Source organism: Sorex fumeus, unplaced genomic scaffold, assembly GCF_029834395.1.
Source record: "Sorex fumeus unplaced genomic scaffold, SorFum_2.1 ptg000003l, whole genome shotgun sequence".
NCBI classification, from domain to species: domain Eukaryota; kingdom Metazoa; phylum Chordata; class Mammalia; order Eulipotyphla; family Soricidae; genus Sorex; species Sorex fumeus.
This window is the reverse complement of record NW_026606060.1, coordinates 17,818,659-17,837,615: the sequence shown is the minus strand read 5'-3', so window position 1 is coordinate 17,837,615 and position 18,957 is coordinate 17,818,659. Positions and strand designations below refer to the sequence as shown.

Below are 18,957 nucleotides of genomic sequence, written 5' to 3'. Positions count from 1 at the left end.
GAGGATCCTCCAAACACCCCCCATTTGGTGCTCCCTTCTCTATCTGAACTGCCCGTATTTATTCATTGTTTTTAAGAGTTTTTTTTGGTGCAGTCTTTGGTGTTTTCAATCTATATTATCAGGCTGTTTACAAATAGTGATAGTTTGACTTCTTTTCCAATTTATATCTCTTTGATAGCTTTTTCTAGTCTGATCGCTTTGGTGAAGATTTCCCAAATTATGTTGAATAATAGTGGTGACAGGGACTATCCTTGCCTCATGCCTGATCTCAGGGAAAAGGCTTTGTTTTTCACCACTGAGTATGATATTAGCTGTAGGTTTGTTGTATATGACCATATACATATACTTATTGTCTTGAGATATGTTCCTTGTAGTCCTATTTTTTTGATTTTTTTTAATGTCGTGAATGGGTATTCTATCTTGTCTTCTCTGTTGGTCACACATGTCACCATCTGAGATAACATCCAGGCTCTGGTCTATGTGGTTATCCAGACTCCCATATTTACAGTTTCTTTACCTCTAATTTTTTTTGCTTTTTGGGTCACCCCAGCAATGCACAGGGGTTACTTCTGGGTCTGCACTCAGGAATTAACTCTAGTGGTGCTCCGGGGACCATATGAGATGCTGGGAATTGAACCTGTGTTGGCCACATGCAAGGCAAATGCCCTACCCACTGTGCTATTGCTCCAGCCCCTATCTCTAATTCTAGTGTTTTGTTATTTCCTCTAACTTTGCCTCTAGACTGCAGTCTACTCTGATAGCTGTCAAGCGTCATAGACTCAGTTTCTATGACATATTATACCATTTTTTAAGTTGTTCATGTAAATATCCCTTTGACACCTAAGCAGGAACTGGGAGCCATACAAGTGTGTTATCTCCATTGCCCCTCCATGTCTTCTATCTGTGATCTCTATCCTAATTCAGGCATTCATAGTTTCTTATGGAAACTATTTCTAAAGTCCTCAATGGTCTTCAATCTGGTATTTATTATCTTAGAATGCTCTTTCCCAGGGCTGGAGCAATAGCACAGTGGGTAGGGCGTTTGCCTTGCATGTGGCCAACCCGGCAGACCCAAATTCGACACCTCCGCCCCTCTCTGAGAGCCCAGCAAGCTACTGAGAGTATCTCGCCCGCATAGCAAAGCCTGACAAGCTACCTGTGAAGTATTAGATGTGCCAAACACAGTAACAGTAAGTTTCACAATGAAGACGTTATGGGGCTCCCTTGAGCAAATTGACGAATAACGGTAGGACAGTGCTACTGTGCTACAGAGCTCTTTCCCATTGCTGCCAAGATCCGAAAGGCCTCTCAAGTCCTTGCTAAAGCACCCCAGCACATCTATTTCAGTTCGAGAGAGTTCACTTTCCTCAGAGTACATACCAAGGAAGGACAAACCACGTCCTGGCTTGCTCTCTGGACTCATCTTTAACCATTTTCTGTATAAACATTATGTTCTAATAACAACACAGAGAGTCTAATCCTTAGGATAATGTCCTAAACTTAGTCATTGTTAATTTCTAACTAAGTCAATCAGTTCATGAATCAGAACTGCTTGCTAAGTTTTAGTAGAACTAATTATAATATGACCTTTAGTTAGAAGAGAACTTACCTTTTCTTCTTTGGAACATTTAGTAAGAATCAGCTTATGGAAAGGACTTAAATGTTCAAGCCAGACCTGGAAAATTAAAAACTTTTCCTTTTCCTCTTCTGTCGCCTGCTCTTCCTCTACTGAAGCATAGCCTTCCCACTCACTTGGGTTAATATCCGTCTCAAAAGACCCTGAAAAAATATTTTAAAAAGATGTTTTAATTAGAATCACTTTGTCTTTGAAACTAAACGAGAATACATGACAATTAAAAATACCTCTAAATTCACTGTTGGTTTTTTACTATAAATGCAATCTGCCTTTATAAAAAATAATAAAAAAGTGAGGAATTTAAAATTAGACAAGAAAACAAATTCAATGGCAAACCATTAATATGCATAGCTAAAATAATTCGGGATGCCTGTGGTGCCAGGCATGGAATCTAGGTTGGCTGCACATTAGCTCATGTCCTAACCCTATTATATCTCTGTTCCTACTGTTGTAGTTCTTAATTATAACTGGTGGAGATGATTTGTAGGCACTGTAAGTGTCAGAGAGCTATCTAGTTTTGACTTGGGCACCATTTTGTATGTATATTTTACTTCAATAAAAGTTGAAGAATTCTGGGGCTGGAGCGATAGCACAGTGGGTAGGGCATTTGCCTTGCATGTGGCTGACCGGGTTTTGATTCCCAGCATCATATGGTCTCCTGAGCATCGCCAGGTGTGTTCCTGAGTGCAGAGGCAGGAGTAACCCCTGTGCATTGCCGAGTGTGACCCAAAAATGCAAAAAAAATAAAAAAGTTGAAGAATTCCATGGAATGCAATTAATTACTCAGTTAAATGCATACTACTTAAAATGGGCATAATAGTAAACATGAAAAAAATAAACATTTCTTTTATTTTGTTGGTTTTGGGACCACATCTAGCGATGCTTAGGGGTTAATTCTGGCTTTGCATTCAGAAGTGACTCCTGGAAATGCTCAGGGGACTATATGTGATGTAGGGATTGAACCCACATGCAAAACAGGCACCTTACCTGCTTGAGATCTTAATATCTCTCCAGCCCCAAATATGAACTATTAAAAATTGATGGGTCAATTTTTCAACTCAAGAAATTAAGAAAACTAGCTAGTTACAATTTTTTAATAATAAAAGAAATTTTCTAATAAAAATACTGACATTGCAAAAGAGGTTAAAGGAGATACTGGAGTTAGGATCCATGAACTATTAATAAACCACCCCCACCAGCAGATCCCTGTGGACATATTACCTATGGTTATGCTAATAGGATATGTTACTAAATATTTTGTTAGTCCACTAAAATTGGGAAGTGATTCTTCTAAGTCACAGCAAGCAAACCATGTGGCAGTGGACAGCCAGGGAACTTCAGGTTTAGGTGGACGTTCCTATTAGAAGACAAAAAGAAAATGAGAAATGATTTATAAAGATAACTGTAAAATATGTTTTAACCTTACCGAAGTGAAAAATTCAGCTCTTAACAGCATGTTCAAAATAACCATCGACCTAGGACAAGTAACATGATATGGTGAAATGGAAGTGTTGGATCAATTCTACTGGTAGATCTCTATATAGAAGTACAACCATTGAAAGTTCTTTGGGAGTACAATTACAAGAAACAACTGATCAGCTGAAGAAATAAAATCTGATTTCCTGAGTACTCTTAAGATAGTGAGTACTCTCATGGTACATGACATTCCTTTTTTCCTTATTAACTTGATCGGATTAGCAGATATTCTTAGCTCTGAGAAATGGGGAGAGCTGAATTAAGTGGCAAGTTCCTCCCAGCAGGGTTGAGTGTATACCTAACCATTTCATACATTCCTAGAAATATTTTGGAAATATCTTACGCAATTTAATAATATTCCATGACGCATGTTCATGTGGGTAAAAACAATTTAGAAAGAAAACAACTATGACTACAGACTAAACCAGTCCTTAAAAGTTCCACAAATATTTGCATGAAGTTCAATGCTACATTTTAAAATGTTTTATTTGATATAACTCACATACCATGTAACTCACTGATTTACAGCATACAATCCAGTGTATTTTAGAAAACTTGCAAATACCTGCAACCATCATGCAGCCAACATCTCATTGCTCACTCCCCCTCATTCCTTGCACCTTTTTGCTATGACCCTCCTGTCTACCATCTCCCTTCCCCACTCCCCCAGGTCCTAAGCTACTATTCATTTTTTCCAGATATAATTTCCAGAAGCCATTTTTTCATAACTTTTCTCATGATCCACCATTTCACTTAGTGTTTTAATGGTTTATTCATGTTGTGGTATGTCTCAAAGATTCATGCTGCTTGATGATTGCATAATGTGTACAGACATACATAGAACGTGAAAGCAGTTCTCTGTATTAACTTTGATTATGAAGCTTTTAAATAGCATTAATGAAGGGTTGAGAACATGTATATGATAAAAGATGGATGGGATCAGAGGGAGGAAGAGGTAAAGAGATTTTATCTGGATTTTGTCTAGGAACACAAGGGCACTGAAAGTCAAATCTAAAGCTCAACCTCCCAGAGCAACCCTAAGGCTCAAATATTGTCAAACAATGTAGGTTCTGATTCTGTAAGGCCCATGGTAAGGGCTGAGATGGGTAAAGCAGAATTGAGAATTTAGAGTGGGACTGATATAAAAATGCAAGCCAGATGGGACTCACTTATGTCAAGATTTGTCAAGATTTGCAGTACATGAGTGAGTTAGGAAAGCTAGACAAGAAAATGTACATGAAGAAGGGAACTAGAGTAAAACTCCTATTGCAACATTACTCAAGCAACAATAAAATGATATCACTCCAAGTGTTTTAAAAGAAAAGATGTGTCCAGGCAAAAAAAGAATCACGATTTTACAACAATCAGTCATTCTGAGCTTTTATTGTACTTCGAACACATCATATTTGTAAGATAGTCAATGTTTCAAAACATGGTCACATCGACTAGCTCACTGGAGAGTACCAGCATCTTTTTGGGGGTGGGAGGGTTGTTTTGTTTCCTTGTTTTAGGACCATACCTGCCAGTGTACAGGGCTTACTTCTGGATTTGTGCTCAGTGATCACTCCAGGTGGTGCTTGAGGGACTATATGGGATGCCTGGAATTGAACCTGGGTTGGCAACATGCAAGGCTGAATCCCCACAGAATCCCCTTTGCATAGTAATGACACCACAGCATGAAGAGATTAAAAATCACCAACATTACACAGCTACTGGGACAGAACTAAGCTATAGCCTGGGACTCCTGGCTCCCAGCACCCTACCCAGTGGGTCAAAGAACCAAATGTGTAACCTCCAGTCACTGGGGAGTTTGGCAGGTGTTTGTGGCTCCCATTTAGAGTAACTTTATAATCTGAACTTGAAACAGGTACCTTTTCTAATCCTGCAGCACCTCGGAGAAAGAAATTCCATTCAGCATCATTTAAGCGCTCATGCTGACGCATGATTTCCACACAGAGCATAAAGCTGTATATGAGTTTATGTTTTTCAAAAAGTCCTCTTGAAATATTGGTATAAGCAGATAATAGAGTTTGTTCCAGCAGTATTTTCATGCGGTATTCCAGATATTCTGACTTTTGGGAAGTTTCAATTGTTGTATTGAACAACTGTGCAAAAGAGAGTTTTATCAATGTTTCTGATTTAATTAAATTTGCTTAGAAAAAAGTTCTTGCTCTTCATCTGCCCTTACCCCCATATTCAGTGAGAAAACAGTTGCACAAAAGTGCTGTACTGTGAAAAGTCTAAAATTCATCCCGAATTGATATGAGAGATTTATTTCCTGCATGTCCCTTTCACTCTCCATTTGTATAAAAATGGACCAAATGCCATTTATATTCATGATATTAAAAACTGTCATCTCAATGTGAGACAGAAAAAGTTGAAATATGGAGTTAATCTGTCAGAGTCTCTGTGTCCTCAATTTGGATTTGATTATCACTTTGGGGTGAGAGAATAAGGGGAAAGGCAAGGTTATATGATCATCTTGGCACTTCTCCCAGATAATCATGGGGTGTGGAAAGAATGAGTTAGGATTTCTTAAATTTAAGAGGATCCAATTAATTATATTTTAAATATATAGTTTACTTGTTACACAAACAAATATAGTAAGCACAATAAATAAACTACATTCTGAACAGAGAAAATGGAAATTTCATTCATTCAGGAAACCAGAACAGTGATAACTAGAATGCCAATTTTAATTTTAAATTATTTTTGTTTCTAGCCACATTTGGCAGTGTTCAGTGCTTCCTCCTGGCTTTGTGCTCATGGATCATTCCTGGAGGTTCTTGGGGGACCATATTGGTGCTGGGATAGAACCTAGGTCACCTGTGTGCAAGGCAAATGCCTTAACTGCTGTACTATCCATCTCATACTATTTTAAATCATTTTTAAAATAAGGTATACTGTTATTTACAAAATTATTGATTGTTGAGTTTCAGGCATAGAATATTCCAACTGCAAGCCAGTGTCAACTTCTCTCCATCAGTGTCTGCGGCTTCCCTCCCACTCTCCAGCCTGTCTCTATTACAGGTACTTTTCCTTTTTGATTTAAGACACTATGGTTATAAGACTGTTACAGGTAGGTCTGTGACTGACACATTCCAGCTCCATATCTTCCACCAAAGTGACCATGCCCCTGTCCTCACTGTATCGCAGGAAACAAACAAGTAAAGGAGGCCAAGAGAAAAATGCAGCTGGCAAGTAAGGAAGCCCATGTTTCCTCCTCTACAGAGTGTTTTCTGAACACCTACCACTTGTGTTTTTAGGAGACAGTCAGTCCCATTTTCTTTTTCTTTTCTTTGTGGGTCACACCTGGCCATGCACAGGGGTTACTCCTGGCTTTGCACTCAGGCATTAACTCCTGGCGGTGCTCAGGGAACCATATGGAATGCTGGGAATTAAACCCAGGTCGGCCGCATGCAAAGTAAATGCCCTACCTGCTGTACTATTGCTCCAGCCCCCAGACAGTCCCATTTTCTAATCACATATCTGACCCTGAGGAACTCAACAGTGATCAAAGAGAAGTAAAGAGAAATTTCATTAACACCACCACCACCACCACCACCACCACCACCACTCACCTGTTTAAAATATTTTAATGAATACTGGTACATGGGGTCAATTTCTGAGAGACTTGCGATGACGAAGAACATCACAGAGCCTTGAGTGGCTACTGGGCGGTACTTCTCCCGAGCAGAGTTTATCATAATTTCAGTGGACTCTGCTTCCTTCAGCCTGGTCTTGATGGCACCAGAAGTGATCTGAGTAAACATATAAAAGTAAATTCTAAGGGATATATTCTTAAAAATATTGTGGTGGGGGGCTTGGGCTATATTTAGTGAGGCCTGGAACAAAAATAAGGACATGATGAATTAGTGATCGCTACAGTTCTGACAGGGGGTTAATATCCCAAATATATAAATATCCAAAATACATACTCAATAACAGAAAAGCAAGCAGCCCATTATAAAAGTAGACAAGGGATATGGACAGGCATTTTTCTCAAAGAAGACATACAGCTGTCCCAGAGATACATGTAAACATACAAAAATAACTTCTTAGGGAAATAGAAATCAAAATCAGGGGGTTGGAGTGATAGCACAGCGGATAGGGCATTTGCCTTGCACACGGCTGACCCAGGATCGATTCCCAGCATCCCATATGGTCCCCTGAGTTACTGCCAGGAGTAATTCCTGAGTGCAGAGCCAGGAGTAACCCCTGTGCAGAGTGCAGAGTCAGGTGTGACCCAAAAAGCCAAAAACCAAACCAAAACAGAAACCAAAATCACAATAAAATCTGACTTTATACTCGCGAGAATGGCCTATCAAAAAGTCTGGAAATCACAAATATTGAAGTGGATGTGCGGAAAAATATTTCTGCTGCAGTGTTGGTGGCAATGTAAACTGGTGTAGCTTCTGTGGAAAACTATATGGATATTTTGGAGTAAATTTCTTAAAAAAATTCTATATGATCCAGTAATACTATTCTTTAGGCATTTACATAAAGGTTACAGAAACACAATTAAAAAATTTGTATATTTTGGTTCATAGTAGCATTATTTACAATAGTCAAAAGATGGAATCAACCTAAATGTCCACTGATAACTGTCTAAATCACTGTAGTATACATAACCAATGAATTACTACACTGCCATTAAAAAGATAAAAATTGGGGACTGAAGAGATATTTGAACCCTGTCAGTCCATATGGTTCCTTGAGCACCACCAAGAATGATCCCTGAGTGCAGAGTCAGAACCAAGTCCTAAGTATCACTGGGTATAGCCAAAAAAACAAAAAAACAAAAAAGAGGAATATTGTATGCCTGAAACTTAATAACAAATATCTTTGTAACTCTGTAATTCACAGTGATTAAGAATGAAAAACTTACAAAAAATGAAATTGTGCCTTTTTGTGTAAAGTGGATGAAACTTGAGGATATTATACTAATTGAAATAGTAAAGAAATGAAAGACATACTGGATGATTCCACTCATATGTGGGATACAAACAGCTAAAGCAAACACACTGCAAAAGACAACAAAATAATTCCTAGACTGTGAAAACTATGGGGATTACCTAAGGGAAAGGGAATGGGAAAAATTCGTAGAAGGATTTATTTTGGGGATGATATGGCATTAGAACTTTGGTGGGGTTTGCGGTGAGTCTAGTATAGTCCTATACAGAGGTATTAGGCCGTACCCCTAAAATTTTATAGCATCGTAAACCAGTGATAATTAAATAATTATAAGAGAAAATTAGGTGTCTTTGGTGGATTCCCAGGTTATCTTCCCCACACCACATGGCAGAGAAAGTAATAGAGAGAGTACTTTTTTTTGGCTTTTTGAATCAGACCTGGAGATGCTTAGGGGTGACTCCTGGCTCTGCACTCAAGAATCACTCCTGGTGGTGTTTGGGGAACAATACAGGATGTCGAGGATCGAACCTGGGTCTTCAGCATGCAAGGCAAACACCCTACCTGCTGTTCTATCACTCCGGCCCAATAGAGTACTTTTTGATGGAAAAGATCCAGGCACTCTAGAAGGCCTGGCACTATAATGAAAAGAGGGAGAGAATGTGAAATGTATTCACTGCATGCTGAGATCCTGGTCTAGCCCTCTCTCACTGCATGGTAAGATCCTGGCTCTGGCTCTCTTCTTAGCCCCCAGATTTCTCAGACTTCTGAGCAGTGTAAACTTTGAATGTTTAACTATAGTCAGGATATAACTCCAGTGGGAGTCTAAGGGATAGGAATGGTGTGTGTGTGTGTGTGTGTGTGTATAAAGGTAGGAAGCAGCAATACAAGACTATTAATTAGACAGAGATATAAAGTTGAAATAACCAAAACCAAATGAGAGGTGAAATTACAGTCACTATGGAGTCATGGCTGGGTCATGCACCGAGAACTCAGGTGTATTATTTTTCATAACAAACCTTGTGGAAATATTTAATCATTTAAATATTTCCCATGTAAAACTCTGATAAAAATTAAAGTACTTGGGTCAATAACTAAGTTCCCAAATTAAAAGCTGATGAACAAATAAACATCGAGAAGAGAGAAGTAGGATACCCAGAATTACTTGGTTATTTTTATGCTTCACAGCCAATACCTCAAAAGGCAACATGAAAGGAAAGAAAATTTCTGACAATAAAGGCAAAGAACTCAGTCTGTACCCACCCTACAAAGGGAAAACGCAAAAGTCAAAAAGTCCCTTAAAAATTGAAGTGTATTATTAGTAAACTATGTTCTGTATTCTTATCAGTGGATGGAAATGATTTTATCAGTTGTATTCTGAGTAACTTTAAGAATTATAACTTTAATCAGATAAATTATTTATTGCAGTATAAATTACATTAAATGCAAAAATTATATCTTGCTATTCACACTTTTTCATTGAGTACCTGTGGTCTTAGTCCTTGGAGAAATAATCTCAGGAGGAGCTATTCCAATTTCAGTTGCTTAGAAGTTAACAGAAGAACTACGCTTGTAATCAGACAACTAGGACATAGGGTTACCAATGACAAGTGCTGTAATAGAGCTTGAGGTAAGATGCTCAGGTGTTCCAAAAGGGCAGAGTTTAATCCCAGCTCTAAACACTAACCAGGCTTCCTGGAGAAGATGGCTTCACTCTGACTATCTGTTTTTCCTTCAATGCATGTATCTTGTCCCAATCTTTACAACTGTCCACTGTCCACTGTCCTCCCGTTGTTCATTGATTTGCTTGAGTGGGCAAAGCCTGGCAAGCTACCCGTGATGTATTCAATATGCCAAACACCATAACAAGTATCAAAATGGAGACATTACTGGGCCCGCTCGAGCAAATCTTTACAATTACATGCTTTATTTTTAAAATGCACACAAGAACAAGAGAAGCTGTTACCTCCAGTGTCTCCATTCTTCTTTTGGTAGGGGTGAGGGTCTATACCAGCCAGGAACCTTCTTGTGTGGACATGTGGCCACCATTCTTGTTGCAGAAGTGTTCAACCAGGGGCCATATGGCCCCTTCACCTCTTTGGGCCTCCAGGATATACCAAGGGGGCTATCACGAGGGGCTGAGATCCGAGACTAAGAGGTCAACTCGCGAGAGGAGTGGGGGATGGTGTAGGAATGAAACAAGATTGGAAGGGGACCAAAGTTTGGGAAGGTTGAGAAATTTTAATTTAGGAGTCTTTGCAGGCACTTCAAAGACTGTACTGTAGCTTTAGAAGCCAGATTATATAATTCTGGGAAGTTGTCACACTCAGTGATACTGTGGTGCTCAGGGTGTACTCCTGCTCTGCACTCAGGGATCTCTCCTGGGAAGAATCAAGGGGGCTACAGAAGGGGGGCTGCTGGGAATGGAAGCTGAGTTGGCTGTAGCAAGGCAAGTGTCTAACCCACTCTACTATCTCTATGGCCCCAGAAGCAACATATTTTCTATCAATAACAGAAATATTTTACTTGCCTTTGAATCCTGGAGAGTTTCAATTAGTTCTTCATTGTCCAGAATATTTCCCTCAGATTGAAAAAGCATTTTCAGAATTTTATCTTCTATAGCTTTCAGCTGGTTTTTATCCGTGTTGATGCTCACGATGAGCTTGTTTCTTTGTTCTTCCAACTCAGGTTTCTCAAGTCGCACCACATCACTAGATCCAAAGTTCCATTACATAAATAAAGTCTCTTTTAGTGCCCTAAACTGCTTTCAATTTTTTCTTTCTCCATTCCTAATTGTCGTATTTGGAAAACTAAGCTGAGTACTAATGCTATTAGCGAAGTCCTAAGGCACAAGGTCCCCTTTCGCTAATTTTTGTGTGTGTACAGTAGACTCTTCATAGAACTGCATATTGGTTCGGATTCAGTATCCTGTATTTCAGAGCCCTACACTGCTGTGTGACTGAAACCCAATCATGAACAACTTTTTGTGTATATCATGGCAGTTCAATGAAATAAACAAATAAGTAAGTGGTATTGCTTCCTAGGCTTCTGGTTAATTTCAATAGTGAATACAAACAACTCATAATCTCACTTTGGGGAAATGGAATTGAGTCACATAGAGAGTATACTGAGGGAGAATTTTTAAAAGTGAATAAATGGCATATCAAATTAAGTACATGAAGAAAACTTCTAGAGAGAAATGAAATAGAAAAAATATATTTGGGGGTAGCAGTCTTTTGCATGTTTTGGAGCAGTGTGTCTCCAAGAACCAGGCAAGTCCTGGGGACCATATTTAATGCTGGGGATTGAACCTGGGTTGGTTACTTGCAAGACAAGTTCTTCGTCTCTTGGCTCTCTATTGTCTTTCTGACCAAAATAGTATAAAACTAGAGATCAGCCATAAAAATAAAGCTGGAAAAACTTTAAATATGTAGAGGATAACTGATGTTACTGAGTAACTGTTGGGTCAGTGAGGGAATGAAAGGGAAAATAAAAAAAATTCCTATAAACAAATATTAGAACATATGGAATGTAGCAAAAAGCCCAGAAACTTCATAGCAATACAGGCCAATACCAAGAAAAATCTCAAATAAAAAACATAACCTCACATCTAACAGGACAAATGAAGCCCAAAGTCAGTAGAATAAAGGAAATAATAAAAATTTGATCAGAAATAAGTGAATTGGAAAGAAAAAAGACACTATAGAAGATGATAAGATCAAGAATAGTTGTTTGAAAGAACCAAGACAAGATCACAGTTGGAAAGGATCAGCACAAGATCACAAAGAAAAAAGAGAGAAAATCCTATTTAATGGAATCATAAAAGAGTGAGTATAAGTTACTATTCCACAGAAACACAAAGGCTCATAAGAAGCTACTATGAATAACTTTAAACTATTAAACTTGTTAAGATAGAAGAAATTCACATATTTTTAGAATCATTCAACTTCCCCAGACTTAATCAGGAAGAAATAGAAAACTGTAACAAACCAACTGCAAATAAGAAAAGTGAGACAGTAATTAAGTCTCTCACAAAGCAAAAATCTAGTGCCAGATATTTTCATCAGCGAGTACAACCAAACCTCCAAAAATTGTGTACTACCTATCATCTCAAGTTCTTCCAGAAAAATCAAAGGAAATGTGTTCTTTCAAACACATTTTATGAGGCCAATATTACCCCAGACTAAAATTAGAGAAGTACATCACATATAAAAGAAAACTTCAGACAAAGATCCCTGGTGAACACAGATGCAAAGACCCTGAACAAAATCAAGTGAAATATTCATTATACATGACAAGGGTCCTACTTCAGGACATGGAGGGGTTTATGGCAAGGATGGCTTGATAAACACAATTTAATTCATGCAATATGAAAGGAAGAAAAGTTAATTTAATACAGAACAGGTAAAAATCATGTGATCATTCATCCCTGATACTACATATGGTCTCTCCTGAGTACCTCTGCAGTGACCCCCGAGCACAGAGCCAGGATACCTTGGGGTGTGGCCAAAGCACCCTTCCAAATCATGTGATCACAAAGATTGATAAGGTACATCTTATTTTAGTAATTAAAAACTTTCAACCAGGGACGAGAGAGAGAGGGAGAGAGAGGGGGAGAGAGAGAGAGAGAGAGAGAGAGAGAGAGAGAGAACAGCACAGCAGGTATGAGTCTTGCCTTGCATGTGCATAGTCCAAGTTTGATTCCTGGCACACCATATGGTACCTGGAACCTGCTAAGAGTAATCCATGAGGACAAGCCAGGAATAAGTCATGAGTACCAGCAAGTTAAAAAAAAGTGGGTAGAATAAAATAATTCAATAAAAATAAAAAAGTAGGTAGAATAAAATAAATCAATAGAGTAGCACTGTAGCACTGTCCTCCCATTGCTCATCGATTTGCCCGATTGGGCCCAGTAACGTCTCCATCACGAGACTTGTTGTTACTGTGCCTGGCATATTGAATACATCACGGGTAGCTTGCCAGGCTTTGCTGTGTAGGTGAGATACTTTCGGTAGCTTGCCGGGCTCTCCGAGAGGAGTGGAGGAATCAAACTCCGGTTCGCTGGGTTGGCTGCCTCCAAGGCAAATGCTCTACCCGCTGTGCTATCTCTCCAGCCCAAGTCAATAAAGATCTTATATATGATAAACACACAGGTAACAACATATTGAATGGTGAAAGTTTATTCTCTAAGATCAGACACCAGACAAAGGTGTCTATATAGTATACATAATATAATCAACACTATAATTCAGCATAATATTGAAAGTCCTATTCAGATAAATCAGGCAAAAAAGAAAGAAGAGGGAAATAAGAGAATGACCTATATAAAAGAAATCAGAAACAAGTGATAGTGAGGTTGAGAAGAAAAAGGAAAATTTATACTCTGTTGTTGGACCTGAAACTGGTCCAGCCTCTAGGGAAAACAGTATGAATGTTTTTCAAAACAATAAGACTAGTTCCCACATATTATCGAGCAATTTCACTCCTAAGTGTATATCTGTAAAACACAAAAATATGAATTCAAAAAGATACATGTGTGCTTATATTTATTGTCATTCTACATTTAATATTCACATGGGAGAAACCAAAGTACCCAATTACCTTAATAATTGATCCTCCAGACCTGATTTGGTGACAGTGAAATTGATGATGGTAACTTTAATGCACACCTAGAAGAGATGCATAGAGTAGATGTTCAGACGCATACAATAAGAAGTGTTTGCTTTATTAAAATACTACTCATTATTGCTCAATATGCCAAATACCAATAACAATAATAGGTCTCATTCTCCTAGCCCTGAAGAGAATTGAATATGGCTCTTTTAAAATCTCAGGGCTAGGAAGAAGGAGACGTTACTGGTGCCTGCTCGAGGCAATCCACGAACAACAGGATGATTGTGATCGTGATCTTGATTGCCACCTGAGTACTGTATATCAGGTCTACTTGTCAATACACTCAGTCTTTAGCTTCTACACTAAGCACACTGGGTCTTACACATCCAAATATGATTTTTCCTTATCATGATGAGTGACAATTTTATTCTTCAAATGCTGCAGTTATAGCATCCTACACGATCTTTTAAGGAAAGATGAGTCAGTTCGTAGAAAGGCTATGGGGTTACCAACCTGGGTTCAGCTATAATTGTACCTAATACTGCAAGTGGGATATTGGATGAATTATTCACCCAGGCTAAGCGCAGTTCAAATATTTAAAAATTTGAGTAATAATTGTAACAATTCAAAGGATATTGGGAGACTAAATGGAGAATTGAAATCACTCTGACTTTTTACATGATTTGTCCTTGTTAAAAATAAGCTATTAATAATAAAAATGTTCATATATTTTGCTTCATCATAACATTTAATGAATAAGTCAACACAAAAATTGATAAATACAATAAAGATGTTTGTGTGTCACATGCTTTACATAAAGTCTTCCTTTAATTTAAAAAAATTAAATATTTTCACAATAATTCTTTGTCAACTCTTGAGCTGACTGGCCTGGGGATTCAGGAAATAGAACAATTTACCTACAGTTACAGAGTCAAGGTTGTTTGAGGTGTGAGAAATCAAGGTTTAAGTTAGTACAAGACAAACCTTAAATCAAGGTTAAAGTCAGTGGTCACTTTCCCTTTTTGTTTTGTTTTTGTTTTTGTTCCGTTTGGGGGTCATACTTGGTGATGCTCAGGGGTTATTCCTGGCTCCGCACTCAGGAATCACTCCTGGAGGTGCTCAGTGGACCACATGAGATGCTGGGAATTGAACCCACATCATCTGTGTACTAGGCATGTGCCCTACCTGCTATACTATTGCTCCAGCCCCTGTTTTTCTAAAATCTAAAGTGGAACTTGAGATGTGAGCTCTCACAGTGGCTCTAACAGTAATTAGAAGGTGACAAGGAAAACTCTGCTGCAGGCTGTTAATGGCAATTCCTTTATATTTTTCAAGACGTGTGCCGATTTCATTTAAATCAACATATGAAGACAGGGAGTTCTGAGAAATTCTGTAAAATAAAATTAAACTGTAGGAATGGTCTATGCAAGGATTTTTTTTCTTTTTAAATGGGGGGCGTTATGGAGAAACACACTGATTTGTGAAGACTTTTCCAAGGGCCCTATGCAGGCGGTGGAGATGGAGGGCTGCTAGACCTGAACATCCTGTGGAGACAGCAGCTGTGTCAGCATGAGTGCTTACAGGGGTGGAGGGGTCCCCTAGGGTCATATGTGGTCCCCAGGAAGGACTGGACTACTTGCTGTCTTCACTTCTATTACAACTGCTTAGGACCTGCATAAGGACCTAGGTTCTGCTGACTCAGGGACACGAGTGTGAACGTGGGATTCACACGGTTCCTCTCCTGTAGTCTAAGAGCACAAGGAAGGGGCCACAAAAACAGAAATTCAGTTACAGACATTGGCCATTGGACACATACTTTTCTAAAGCTGGAAGTTACTGGTTTTTTTTCCTTTCTTTCTTTTTTGGGGGAGCCACACTTGACATTGCACAGGGGTTACTCCTGACTCTGCACCCAGGAATTACTCCTGGTGCTGTTCAGGGGACCATATGGAATGCTAGGAATCGAACCCGGGTCAGCTGCATCAAGGCAAAAGCCCTACCCACTGTGCTATCGCTCCAGCCTGTTTCCAGGTCTTCTTAAGCAAGCTATCTTTTCATTTGGGCAGCACAATATGATATGTGCATAGCACATTGAAACAGCTTCCTCCTTCCCCTGTGGATTCTGGATTTAGGTGCTGACTCATTTCTCAGTCACTGTAAGAGGGGCAGCTGGACTTGTGCTGAGGGAAGAATGAGTGTGTGTGTGTGTGTGTGTGTGTGTGTGTGTGTGTGTGTGTGTGTGTGCATTGCTCCATGTTGGGAGGTGCCAGGCCCCTGATTAGTGCCTGATGGGGAGGTAACTGGGTTCCAACTAGATGGCAACAGAATGGCAACAGGAGTCACAGCCAAGATGCAGAAGAGAAGCAAGAGAGGTGACTGGTGGAAGAGAGGCTGTGGAGAGGGAAGCCGAACCAGGGCAGAGCTGCTTCCTTCAGGTGGGAGAAGTGATGAACGTCAGAGGCCCATCACAGCCTCATCGTTCACTTGCGCTAGGAATCCCAGAGCACCAGCTCTTACCTCAGGCAGGTAGTGGGGATTTGGCAGTTTGGTTGTCATATAGAACTTAAAGTTTTTATCGTAATCAATGTCTGAGTCACCAAGGCGAATGAGTACACGGCCGCCACTAATGAAGATCTGTTTTAGAAGAATTGGTTCCAATGCTGGATCTAAAGTTTCTTTAAGCTGAAAAATGAAAGCAAGCAAACAAAAACCACAAGCAATGAGAATGGATGTCATTGACTTCAAATTTCACTAGTCTTAAGATTTGAACTTCGAACAAACAGTTTTCAGTGATCTTGCGAGTGTTTAAAAATGTCCTTCTACTGCCTCTAACAGTGTAGTGTACATGTCCCAGTGGTTGTCTTACTAGCAGTCTAAGTAAATAGGAGCATCTGAAGGCACAGTACCCATTTAGACTGATCTAACCTACTAAATTTCAGGCAAAAGCAGCCAAGGAAAGAGTCTGTAGGGTGCCCGATCGAAACACCCTTTCTAGTGTTGTTCAGGGCCAGAGGCACAAAGAGATTTCTTGTGCTCTCTGTTCAAGCTAGAATATGGTATTTTTCTAAGCAGTTTTCTCAATAGCTAAGCCTGCTCAGTCCCTTGCTTCAAACTTTCTGTGCCTCACATTTCTCATTGCAAAATGGGATAATATTAGTAATTAGTTAAGTTACAGTGAAAATTAAATAGTTCATGCATGTTAAATACAATCTGTAAATTACAGATTCTGGGATATAGTGGGTGGTGAATAAATGGCAGTGAATACTGATTAATTTATTCTGGGACATTGCCAGCTCCAGAGCTCAGTTGCTATTGTCAATGGCCTTGTTTTCATTTTGTGGTTCCAGGTATTGAACTCATAGCCTTAACACATGTGGGGCATGTATGTGCTCTGCCACTGAGTCAGTCTCTGGCCCTCTGTGATCTTTGAGGAACTCTTTTTTATTCTGACAAATGAATATTTTTTGGTTGCAATGATAGCTGACTCAACTCACAACTCATGCTTTTGTTCACTCATTTTTTCCTTTATATAAAACAAAATGGTAAGGTAGGAAGGATATCAATTATTTCAAAACCCCTCTGTGTCCAGGTCTTTTGCACATGCCTTTCCCTGTGTTTGAGAAGTCTTTCTCTTTGAGGTCTTCACTTGACTGAGCTCATTGCAGAGGTCACGATTTAGATACTTCTTTAGCCATGCATATAAAATGCATTTAAATGAGATCCCTACTCCTTCCTCATTAGCTATTTCAACTCCAGGCTTCTTCCATCATAGGTCTTATGACAAGATCCTTTCCTCCATTTCTCTCATTTCCTCTCTTTTCTATTTAAAGTTTTTCTCCTAAACTAAATTGTAAGCTGCTGAGGATAAGAACTATATATGCATTTTCTGTCATTCGTTCTTAATGTGTTGAGTGAGTGAATAAAGAATATTTCCAGAGTGAATCTATAGAAATGCTCTAAAACATCATTTAATCAAATTCTGACCCCATGTCTAAGTAGAAAACAATGCTAGAACCAGCAGATTGCCTTAATGTTTCCAGATCATTGGTGTGTATATAAGTTCCTGATAGTACTGTAGCACTGTAGCGCTGTCCTCCAGTTGTTCATCGATTTGCTTGAGAGGGCACTCAGTAATGTCTCCATGAGACTTGTTACTGTTTTTGTCATATCGAATGCGTCATGGGTAGCTTGCCAGACTTTGCCATGCAGGTGGGATACACTTGGTAGCTTACGGGGCTATCCGAGAGGGGCAGAGGAATTGAACTTGGGTCGGCTGCGTGCAAGATGAACTCCCTACCCACTGTGCTATCCCTCCTGGGAAGTCTGATAGTACTACTGAGTTGAATCTCCAGGGCACCTAACTATTAAAAGCAAAAGAGTCTGAGAATCAATAGTGTCAGAAAACAGAGCCCATTTTACACCAGAAAAACGTCTGGAAAAATAAAAAATTAATCAATCTATAGATTTCTTCCCTAATAGATGTCAGTCTTTAAGGGGAAAGCAATTGATTAAGAATTTGAAAATGGATCTGACCGGGACCACTAACTTGACATAGATGTGGCCTGTATGGAAATCCAGATCTGATCTGTAAGTTCCGAACTCTCAGGAGAAAGAAAGTGAACAGCAAACCTCTTCCAGTAAAACAGGTAGTCCAATTCGGATGGAATTTTCAAGTATGCGTAAGAAATTACTATCTGTAAGCTTAATGATCTTTAAACCATTTTTGCTTTCCTTGTTCCTTATCCAACGGTTTGCCTGTATGAAAAAAGCATAGTTTACAGTTTAGAATTTTAGGCATAACTAGAAAGTGAAAGACTCTGTAGTCAATTAAAAAATACTGTTCCAAACTTAAAATTAAAAAATTTGGTCAACCTAGAAATTTTTTGAAAAAAAATTGAAAAAGATAAAATTAAAATGTCACTCCCAAGTGCAACTAAAAATTCCCAATATTTGGTTTCTTCCTTTGATTCGGTTCTAAATCAAGTAAAGAAAATTCAGGATTAAAAACCTAGGATTAAAATTCCAGACTTTATTCAAACTTGAATTTCCTGTTTCCACAAAGCTCTTTTCCCCAAATTCCATGTACTATAATTTTAATCTTTGGACCTAGGAATTATGTAAAAGAATTCTGTAAGTTCAGGGAAGTTTAACCTAAACTTCATCATATCATGCCTGAATTCACTTGGACTCCTCAAACCTTTTAGAAACAAAGGGTTATGAAGGAATAAAGATTTGCTCCCATGAAAATCAGAAAATCTATGTTTATTAAACATAGATTCCTCTTGGAGGGCCTGGCAAGCTACCAACATTATCTCACCCGC

At 38.9% G+C, this 18,957-nt stretch overlaps 1 protein-coding gene across 1 annotated transcript in view; it reads right to left on the bottom strand.

The window, feature by feature from the left end:
* DNAH6 (dynein axonemal heavy chain 6) overlaps positions 1 to 18,957 on the bottom strand; it is a 211,933-nt gene that overhangs the window by 47,113 nt on the left and 145,863 nt on the right. Inside the window, exons 56-63 of the mRNA XM_056115431.1 lie at positions 18,266 to 18,391; positions 16,154 to 16,318; positions 13,625 to 13,692; positions 10,554 to 10,734; positions 6,694 to 6,873; positions 4,984 to 5,217; positions 2,858 to 2,993; positions 1,610 to 1,779 (exon numbers count right to left, since the gene is read on the bottom strand). Of these exons, the coding sequence (XP_055971406.1) occupies positions 1,610 to 1,779; positions 2,858 to 2,993; positions 4,984 to 5,217; positions 6,694 to 6,873; positions 10,554 to 10,734; positions 13,625 to 13,692; positions 16,154 to 16,318; positions 18,266 to 18,391 (1,260 nt within the window). The remainder of the gene's footprint in view (positions 1 to 1,609; positions 1,780 to 2,857; positions 2,994 to 4,983; positions 5,218 to 6,693; positions 6,874 to 10,553; positions 10,735 to 13,624; positions 13,693 to 16,153; positions 16,319 to 18,265; positions 18,392 to 18,957) is intronic.